The sequence below is a fragment of the Carlito syrichta genome, unplaced genomic scaffold (assembly GCF_000164805.1).
Source record: "Carlito syrichta isolate Samal-C Ts95f unplaced genomic scaffold, Tarsius_syrichta-2.0.1 Scaffold304253, whole genome shotgun sequence".
In the NCBI taxonomy this organism is placed as follows: Eukaryota; Metazoa; Chordata; class Mammalia; order Primates; family Tarsiidae; genus Carlito; species Carlito syrichta.
The window spans coordinates 223238-234142 of NW_007248349.1; the positions used below are offsets into that span (position 1 = coordinate 223238).

At 40.5% G+C, this 10905-nt stretch overlaps 1 protein-coding gene across 3 annotated transcripts in view; it reads right to left on the minus strand.

Moving 5' to 3' along the window:
- The window catches only part of TMEM116 (transmembrane protein 116), a 78947-nt gene that overhangs the window by 52345 nt on the left and 15697 nt on the right, over window positions 1–10905 (minus strand). The window contains exons 1-3 of one of the 3 annotated variants that reach the window (XM_021713120.1): window positions 8335–8419; window positions 7453–7499; window positions 6268–6331 (exon numbers count right to left, since the gene is read on the minus strand). In XM_021713120.1, the coding sequence (XP_021568795.1) occupies window positions 6268–6331; window positions 7453–7499; window positions 8335–8382 (159 nt within the window). In that variant the 5' untranslated portion in view covers window positions 8383–8419. Of the gene's footprint in view, window positions 1–6267; window positions 6332–7452; window positions 7500–8334; window positions 8420–10905 lie in introns of those variants that run through there. The other 2 variants (XM_008059554.2, XM_008059553.2) reach the window with 2 other exon arrangements.

Sequence of the window (10905 nt, forward strand, 5' to 3'; positions counted from 1 at the left end):
CCCGGCCTCTGCAGCCTCAACCTGCTGGGCTCCGGCGATCCTTCCGCCTCAGCCTTCCAAGTAGCTGGAACTACAGGCGCGTGCTACCAGACCCGGCTAATTTTTTTGATTTATTGCAGAGATGAGGTCTCACCAAGTTGCCCAGGTGGGTCTCGAATGTGTGGGCTCAGGCACTTCACTCACCTTGGCCGCCCAAAGCACGGGATTACAGGCTGAGCCACCGAGCCCGGCCTAAGATTACTACTTTCTAGTTTGGCTTATATAATCACAATTTATCTCTAACACTTCAAAATTCTGTTTTCATTAGGCAGTATATTTTGGTGGTTTAAAAGTGTTATGTGAGAAGAAACTATGGAACAAGACAAGTCTTACTCAAATTCCAGCTCCAACACTTCTAGTACAAGACCTTAGGAAAGTCCTTCAAACTTACTAGAATTCATTTCCTCATCTACAACAAATAATATCTACCTCAAAGTTGTTTTAAGGAAAATGCATTTTAAGTACTAAGCAAATGTATCTAGAATATAATAAATACTAAAAATTTTATTTAATTTGTAGGGCAGTTATAGCTAAGAGTATGGACTTTTGCCCTAATTTACTCTAATACTAAAGACACAACTAAAAAAAAGAAAACTGTAGACCAATATCCCTGATGAACATAGATGCAAAAATCCTCAACAAAATATTAGCAAATCAAATTCAACAGCACATCACAAAAATAATCCACCACAATCAAATGGGTTTTATCACAGGGATGAAAGGATGATTCAACATATGCAAGTCAATAAATTTGATCCACTATATAAACAGAATTAAAAACAAAAATCATATGATCATTTTAATAGATCAGAAAAATCATTTGATAAAATCCAGCAACCCCTCATGATAAACCCTCAGCAAAGCAGGCATAGAAGAAACATTCCTCAAAATAATAAAAGTCACATATGACAAACTCACAGAAAACATCATTCTGAATGGGGAAAAATTGAAAGCATGCCCCCTCAGAACTGGAACAGGGAAGGATGCCCACTTTTACCACTACTATTCAACATTGTGCTAGGAGTCCTAGCCAGAGCAATCAGGAAAGAGAAAGAAATAAAGGATATTCAAATTGGAAAAGAAGAAATCGAACTATCTGTATGCTGATGATATGATCTTTTTTTTTTTTTTTTTGAGTTGGAGTCTCGCTGTGTCACCCAGACTGGAGTGCAGTAACTGCTCCCGGCCACCACAGCCTCCAAGTTGCTGGAACTACAGGCGCGCACTACCATGCCCGGCTAATTTTTTTTTAATTTATTGTAGAGATGAGGTCTCGTCAAGTTGCCCAGGCGGGTCTCGAACCCACGGGCTCAGGCAATTCACTCATCTCAGCCTGCCAAGGCGTGGGATTACAGGCTGAGCCACCAAGCCCGGCTGATCTTTTTTTTTTAAACATATTTTTTATTTTAAAATTGTGGGGTACAGTTAAGGGTTAGGTATACAAATATGCATTGTGCAGGTACCCTTGTTGATGAGCTGTGCCCCCGTCCCCAGATATCGACTACTGTTAATTCCACCTTCCTTCCCCTCCCTGCCCCCCCATAGATTCCCGCCACTGTCAATCCTTTTCTTATAGTATTACAATAGTTGTTCAAGGACCACTTATGAGTGAGAACATGTGATACTCAGATCTTTGTTTCTGCGAGAGATCACTCAGTATTATAAATTCCAGTTCCATCCATGTTGCTGCGAAATTCATGATTTTGTTCTTTTTTATGGTTGCGTAATATTCCATTGTGTATATGTACCACCTTGTTTTAATCCAGTCCTCTTTTGATGGACAGCATGGTTGGTTCCATGATCTTGCTATTGTGAACAATGCTGCAATAAACATATGTGTGCAGGTATCTTTTTCATAGAGTGATCTGAGTTCTTCAGGGTATAGTCCCAGTAGGGGGATTGCAGGGTCATATAGAAGGTCGATTTTTAGAGCTTTTAGGAATCGCCACACTGATTTCCACAGAGGCTGCACTAGTTCACACTCCCACCAACAGTGTAGAAGTGTTCCCTTTTCACCACATCCTCTCCATCATCTGTTATTTTTTGAGTTATTGGTAATGGCCATTCTGACTGGAGTTAGGTGGTATCTCAGTGTAGTTTTAATTTGCATCTCCTTGATGATTAGTGAGGTTGAACATTTCTTCATGTATCTGTTGACAGCTCATATGTCTTCTTTTGAGAAGTGTCTGTTCATATCTTTTTCCCACTTTGTGATGGGATTGCTTGTTTTTTTCTTTTCAGCACATTTGAGTTCCTTGTAGATCCAAGATGTTAGGCCTTTGTCAGACATGGAGTTGTCAAATACAAAGACAGCAGGGCTGTCTCCCTGCTCTCTTGATGGTTTCTTTGGCTTTGCATTTCGGGTTTTGTTCAGGAATTGGATGCCAGTTCCAATTTCCATAAGGGTGTGTCCTGCATTTTCTAAGGTTCTTATGGTTTGAGGTTTTACATTTAGGTCTCTGATACATTTACAGTTAATTTTTGTGTATGGGGAAGACAGGGGTCTTGTTTGAGCCTTCTGCATGTGGTCAGCCAGTTTTCCCAGCACCATTTCCTGAATAGGTTCTCCTCTCCCCGGTGGTGGGTGGTGGAAGCTTTGTTGAAGATGAGTTGGTTGAGAAATTGAATGAAACAGAATAGAGAATCCAGAAATAAGTCCAAGTACCTACAACCAACTGATCTTCAACAAAGCAGACAAAATATACACTAGGGAATGACACACCCTATTCAACAAATGATGCTGGGAAAATGGGATAGCTTACGTGCAGAAAAAAAGAAACCTGATCCCTATCTCTCACTATATATAAAAACGAACTCAAGACATATTAAAGACTTAAATGTTAGACCTGAAACCATAAAAATCCTAGAAGAAAATCTAAGAAATATTTTTTCTTTTTTTTTAGTTGGAGTCTCACTCTGTCACCCAGACTGGAGTGCAGGGGCCGCTTCCGGCCACTGTAGCCTCGACCTGCTGGGCTCCGGCGACTCTTCCGGCGATCCTTCCAAGTAGCTGGAACTATAGGCGCATGCTACCACGCCCAGCTAATTTTTGATTTTATTGTAGAGATGAGGTCTCACCAAGTTGCCCAGGCGGGTCTCAAACCCGCGGGCTCAGGCAATCCACTCACCTCAGCCTCCCAAAGTGCTGGGATTACAGGCTGAGCCACTGAGCCCGGCTGAAATATTCTTTCTAAACACTGGCCTAGACAAAGAATTTGCAGATAAGACCCCAAAAGCAAATGTAACAAAAATAAACAAGTGAGACTTAATTAAACTAGAAAGCTTCTGCATAGTAAAAGAAATAATTGACAGAGTAAACAGACACCTACATAATGGGAGAAGATATTCACAAACGATATATCCAATAAAGGACTGATATCCAAAATCTAAAAGAACTCAAACAAATCAGGGAGAAAAAAGCAAATAATCCCTTTTAAAAAATGTGCAAAGGCCAAGGCGAGAGGCTTGCCTGAGCTCAGGGGTTTGAGACCAGCCTGGGCAACTTGGTGAGACCTTGTCTCTATAATAAATCAAGAAAAATTAATCAAGCATGCCCCTGTGGTTCCAGCTACTTGGAAGGCTGGGGTGGAAGGATTGCCTGAGCCCAGCAGGTCGAGGCTGTGGTGGCTGTGAGTGTGCCACTGCACACCAGCCTGGGCCGCAAAGAGTGAGACTCAGACTCAAAAAAAAATGGGGGCAAACAACATGAATAGACATCTCTCAAAAGAATACATACAGATGGCCAACAAACATGAAAAATGTTCAGCATCACTAATCATCAGGGAAATACAAATACAAATTAAAACCACAATGAGATATACTGCCTTATAACAGTCAGAATGGCCATTATTAAAAAATCAAGAAACAACGGATGTTGGCATGGATACAGTGAAAAGGGAATGCTTATACATTGTTGGTGGGATATAAATTAGTACAGCCTCTATGGAAATCAGTATAGCGATTTCTCAAAGAACTAAAAGTAGATCTACCATTTGATCCAGCAATCCCACTACTTGGTACCTACCCAAGGAAAAGAGGGCATTATCCAAAAAAAAAAAAAAAACCAGAATGGTGGCTCACACCTATAATCCCAATACTTTGAGAGGTGGAGGCAAAAGGATTGCCTGAGTCCAGAGGCTCAAGACCAGTTTGGGCAACTTGGCAAGACCTCGTCTCTACAATGAATCAAAAAATTAGCCAGGCGTGGTGGTGCACGTCTGTGGTTCCAGCTACTTGGAAGACTGAGGCAGAAGGATTGCCTGAGCCCAGCAGGTCAAGGCTGCAGTGGCCGTGACCATGCCATACTGGACTCCAGCCTGGGTGACAGAGTGAGACTCGAACTCAAAAACAAACAAACAACCCCACAAAAACCAGTACTCATATGTTTATCACAGTATAATTCACAATTGCAAAGATATGGAATCAACCTGAATGTCCAACAACCTGTCAGTGGATAATGAAAATGTAATATATATACACACACTATGGAATACTATTCAGCCATAAAAAAGAATGAAATAATGTCTTTTGCAGCAACTTGGATGGAACTGGAGACCATCACCCTAAGTGAAGTAACACAGGAACAGAAAACCAAATCCTGCTTATTCTTATGTATAAGTGGAATGTAAGCATAGGAACTGCAAAGGCATATAGAATGGTATAATGGACATTGGAGACTTAGAAGAAGGGTGGGAAGGGGGAAGAGATGAAAAATCACCTGTTGGGGTATAATGCACACAGGTTGGGGGGGTGGGTACACTTAAAACTGAGACTTCTAGCCAGGTATGGTGGTGCATGCCTGTAGTTCTGGCTACTTGGAAGGCTGAGGCGAAGGATTGCCTGAGTCCGGCAGGTCAAGGCTATGGTGGCCGTGAGTGTGCCATTGCACTCCAGCCTGGGCAACAGAGTGAGACTCTGACTCAAAAACAAAAACAAAAGCAAACACTTCTTCGCCACTATACAATGCACTCATGTAACCAAAAACCATTTGTACCCCCTAAAGCTATTTTTTTAAAAAAGAGTATAGACTTTTGAAAATCCCTGCTCTTCTACTTACTGTGTAATTTAAACATGTTACTTCTTGACTGTGAGGCACAATTTCTTCTTCTGTGAAATGGGTCTAATACTATCTTTCTCATAGGATACTGATGAGAACCAATGAGAAAAGTATATAAAGCACTCAGCACAGTGGAACATATTAAATGTTCAACATACAGAAGTTATTTTTATTATTAAAGTGGGCTCAGTAAAACTCAATGTTACTCTCCCATATATCTCCTTACCTATATTTTGCCTCAATTTGTACCAATTTAGAGAAACTTGGTCTGGATAGAGAAACAGTTGTTACATTTCTCTTAAAATCTTTACTGAGTCAACAAATATATCACCATCTTTGGATTCACTCTATGAATCAGGAAGGTTTTTTCACTTGATCTTTTTTATATGAATAGTTTTTTGTTTGTTTACTTTTTTTGTTTTTTTAAGTTAGAATCTCACTCTGTCACCCAGGCTGGAGTACAGTGGCACACTCTTGGCCACTGCAGCCTCAACCTGCTGGCCTCAGGTGATCCATCCGCCTCGGCCTTCCAAGTAGCTGGTGCCACAGGCATGCACTACCATGCCCAGCTAATTTTTTTATTTATTGTAGAGATGAGACCTTGCCATGTTGCCCAGGCTGGTCTCGAACCTGTGGACTTGGGCAATCCTCTTGGCTCCACCTCCCAAAGTGCTGGGATTACAGGCATGAGCCACCATGCCCAGCTGATAAGAATAGTTTTATAAAGGATATATTTTTACTCTGTTTTCACTATTAAATTTCAGTTAATTAGAAGGCTAGAGCAGTGAAACAAGTATCTTTCACATAGCAAAGTCTTTGAACTACCTCCCAGCCTTACTAGCAATTTTATTAAAGTATCAAAATCAGAGAACTCACCTCTAAGAAGGACCCCATCCTCAGAGTGAATATGGGATTCAGATAGCACTCTGTTTCCTTAACCTTAAAAATTAGTGACTATTAAAGAAATCCACATTCAGTAGTTAATCTCTCAAAATTCAAAGTTATAGTTAAAAGAAGCCTATTGACAGTGCCTAAAATATCTCAATGTATCATAATTATAAATTTACAAGTTATATATAGAATTATTTCATCATTTACAGGTAACATCTGCTATTCATTTTAAAAGCAAAGTCACTAAAAGTTCAAATCCAACACAAAGAGAGATTGCTCACCTCTGGAGATTTCTGTATATTCTGAAATACAGCATAGGTAATAAGTGAAGTTGAACCTATAACACTGAAAAATTTAGATTATCATTAAAGTGAGACAAGGTGCCTTCATTTTTGCTATTAACTGAGTTTTTTTTTTTAAGTTTTACTGACATAATTGATACAAAATAAAATGCACTTTTTACATTTTTTTTTCTTTTGTAGAGACAGTCTTGCTCTGTTGCCCAGGCTGGAATGCAGTGGCGTGATCATAGCTCATTGTAATTCCTGGGCTCAAGGGAGTCTCCTGCTTCAGCCTTCTGAGAAGCTAGGACTACAAGTGTGAGCGACCATTCCCAGCTAATTATTTCCCTTTTTTTTTTTTTTTTTTTTTTAACAGAGACAGGGTCTTACTAGGCTGCCCAGGCTGGTCTCAAACTCCTGGTTTCAAGCAATCCTTCTGCTTTGGCCTCCCAAAGTGCTGAGATTACAGGCATAAACCAGCATGCTCAGCCCTGCACATATTTTTTTAAACAGAACACTTCACAAATTTGTATGTCATTCTTGTTCAGGGGACATATCAGTCTTCTCTGTGTCATTCCAATTTGTAACATATGTGCTGCTGAAGTGAGCACTTTGCTATTGATTTTACAAACAATTCTGTTGACCAAGTTGTCCATTTATTTTTCAGATGTTATTCCTCAATCTATTTTGTTGTTGCTATTGTTGTTGATGTGGTTACATTTTATTAGTCAGAAAACATCAACATGATAAAGAATATCATTTCTAACTAAAGAGTAAAAGCGAATCCCCAGGGGGAAAATGTTAGTGACTGAAGAATTCTCCAGTTTTGCTTATTTTTTATTTATTTTTTAGCTGGAGTCTCACTCTGTCACCCAGACTGGAGTGCAGTGGCCGCTCCCAGCCACCGCAACCTCGACCTGCTGGGCTCCAGCGATCCTTCCGCCTCAGCCTTCCAAGTAGCTGGAACTACAGGCGCGCGCTACCATGCCCGGCTAATTTTTTTTTTTTGGATTTATTGTAGAGATGAGGTCTCACCAAGTTGCCCAGGAGGGTCTCGAACCTGCGGGCTCAGGCAATCCACTCACCTCAGCCTCCCAAAGCGCAGGATTACAGGCTGAGCCACCGAGCCCGGCCGAGTTTTGCTTATACTAGTATAATCAGTCGTATGCGATTAAATAAACATACCTCAGAGTAGCCATGACAAATTGTATCCATTGTATTGCAGAAAAAACCTAAGTAAAACAAGGAAGGGAGAATACAGTTAAACCTTCTACATTTAATATTCAACCTAATCCTAATTTCACAGTTTTTGGTTTTTTGTTTTTATTGAGTTGGAGTCTCACTCTGTAGCCCAGACTGGAGTGCAGTGGCATACTCCCGGTCACCGCAGTCTCGACCTGCTGGGCTCGGGCGATCCTTCCACCTCAGCTTTCCAAGTAGCCATAACTACAGGTGTGTGCTACCATATCTGGCTAATTTTTTATTTACTGCAGAGATGAGGTCTCGCCAAGTTGCCCGTGTGGGTCTCGAACCCGTGGGCTCAGGCAATCCACTCACCTCGGCCTCCCAAAGTGCTGGGATTACAGGCTGAGCCAGCGAGCCCGGCCCTAATTTCACAGTTTATTAACTCTTTATGCACTACAATTCTTCTTCAAAGCATAATCAAAACAATACAAATCTGGGAATGAGTGGAAAGGCTGAATAGGCTTCTGGAAAGACGGGTGATTCCTTTTTTCCTCTCTTATTTCTTCTTCTCTGGGAAACAGTAGGCAGACAGAAAATGATTAAATGAAAAAAGAAGGTTGAGTGAAAAAACAAATAAAAGGAAGAATAAAATGGAGAAGAGGTAGGTAAAGTTAAATTTTGAGAGAGGAAAAAAAGATGTGTGGACAAAATGGGTAACAGGAAAGGCAAACAAATACTAGTTCACTGACAGGTAGAAAGAGAAAAACAATAGTAAAACATAAAGAAACAGAAGAAAATTAGCAGTATTATGAGTGAAAAATGCAGAAGAGGGAAGATGAAAAGGAGAACAAAAAAGAAGTGAGGGACAGCTTCTGACCTTACCAAGTCCCAACTGTCCTCCAGAATGCTAGCCTCCAGTGGGAGGGCCATAGGGACTTCAGTCCCGGCTACCCTTGAGCAGCCGATTCTTCTCAGTCAAATTCTAAATCCCAAAGCAGTGAACAGGTAGCTCCACCCCTAGTCCAGCAGGGCTCCTCCCTACTTAATCCTGCTACGTACCTTAAGGGCAAGGAGAGAGGTGGAGACTAGTGGAAGAGAAAGCCAAGCAGAAAGAGCCTAAATAGAAAGAGCAGGAAACAAGGAAACAAATTTGTAAGCAGTATTTGGAATTATAAGAAGGAGCAAGAGGCAGGAGTAATAAAAAGAAGCAGAGAGAATGAGTCATAGTGAAAAGATAAGTAGAGCTGTAATGGTGAAATGAAACCACAAAAAGAAAGAAAAGGAATAAAAGGGAGGTCTACTTAAAACTAGCTCTTGTTTAGACACAGAAGCCTGAGATGGGAAAGAGAAATTGCATATTCACTCAATCAATAAAGTTTTAGTCATACTAGTGAAAAGCTGAGAAGAGATTATTAATATTTACCATAAATTACACTATTCATTAATATACTGATGTTTAAAATCAACATTGTAGGCCAGGCGGGGTGGCTCAAACCTGTAATTCCAGCACTTTGAGAGGCTGAGGCAAGAAGATTGCCTAGTTCAGGGGTTTGAGACCAGCCTGGGCAACTTGGTGAGACCTTGTCTCTACAATATATCAAAAAATAAGCTGGGTATGGTAGCACACACCTGTAGTTCCAGCTACTTGGAAGGCTGAGGCAGAAGGATCACCAGAACCCAGCAGGTGGAGGCTGTGGTGGCCGTGAGCATGCCACTGCACTTCAGCCTGGATGACAGAGTGAGACTCCAATTTTAAAAAAATAAAAATTTAAAAAATAAAATAAAATCAATATTGTGCAAAGCAGTGTGTTATTAAAAATATAAAGATAAGCCAGGCTCGGTGGCTCAGCCTGTAATCCTGCACTTTGGGAAGCTGAGGTGAGTGGATTGCCTGAGCCCGCGGGTTCGAGACCCGCCTGGGCAACTTGGCGAGACCTCATCTCTACAATAAATCAACAATCAGCCGGGTGTGGTAGCGCATGCCTGTAATTCTGGCTACTTAGAAGGCTGAGGCGGAAGGATCGCCGGAGCCCAGCAGGTCGAGGCTGCGGTGGCCGGGAGTGGCCACTGCACTTGTCTGGGCGACAGAATGAGACTCCAACTCAAAAAAAATAAATAAATAAAAATTAAAAAATATATATATAAAGATAAATAAGACATAGACTCAGTAGGAAAATGGCTTGAATACTAAAAACTCAAATGATCTGCACACAGCAAGAATGTAACTATACAGAGTAGCATTCAAACAGGATTTGGAAGAACTGGCAAATTTGAACAGAAACTGGAGGAAAGAGAAAGCAGGAGGAAGAACATTAATTTATGTAACCACTTATCTTTAATTTGGCCATACTTTGATATATTCTACAAATATTTATTGATAACACAAATCACTTACATGGCTGGAATAATTTAAATATGTAACTCCTTTATTCATATCAGGTTAAAATTATAGTCTGGAAAAACAAATAGCTAGGTGCAGTGGCATGTGTCTATAGTCCCAGCTACTTTGGAGGCTGAGGTGGGGAGATTCCTTGAGGTCAGGAGTTTGAGGCACAGTGTGCCATGATCATGCCTGTGAATAGCCACTATACTTCAGTCTTGGCAAAATAGTGAGACCCCCATCTCCAAAACAAATTAAACAGAAAACAAGCCAAACAAACAGGATTATGGCCCAGAGTGGAAGACCAGACATTGTTAAGTGCAGATAGGTTCTAATCACATTTTACTTAAATTATCAGATAAATAAATAAACATACCAAGAAATTTCCAGATCAGAAATCCTCGGTATAAGGTCTTGGGGAGTGTTTTGAGGCCTGTACTCATATGTCTATCTAATAAAAGAGAAGAGAATAATGATAGTCTCACCATGTGATATGAAAATGGTTTTAGACAAAGGACTTTTGTCTCAGTCAAGAACAAATCTCAGGTTGTTCAGGGAACAGCTATGCCAAATCTGTCTGCTACTCTTGAAAGCTTATCAATTGGGGAACTTTTCTCTTTGGCATTCCTTCTAAAACATCTATGCCATCAACCAACATTTGGGGATTGATTTTTCAGTTTTTTCTCTCTAAATTAATCCCCTACCTTCTGCATATTAAATACTTTTCCCCTTTGAAGTATCTTTGGAAATATAATCTTGCCAATTTCTTTTATATAAGGGCTAACCCAAGCTCAAATGATGAAGTAGGTGATATTTCAGTTTTCCCTCTTCCTCTTTTTAGTAAAAGACTCCTTAGCATGTTCAAACACATCCCAGTTTTTACTTAATGGGTTATTATGTATTTCATATCAATTGAAGCTAACAGATATTAATTCAACTTCTACCATGAGCAAGTTACTCAAAGTCAAGAAAGACATTTACACTTGTACGATACTTTTTTTTTTTTTTTTTTTTTTTGAGTCGGAGTCTCACTCTGTCGCCCAGACTGGAGGGCAGCGGCCGCTCCCGGGCAC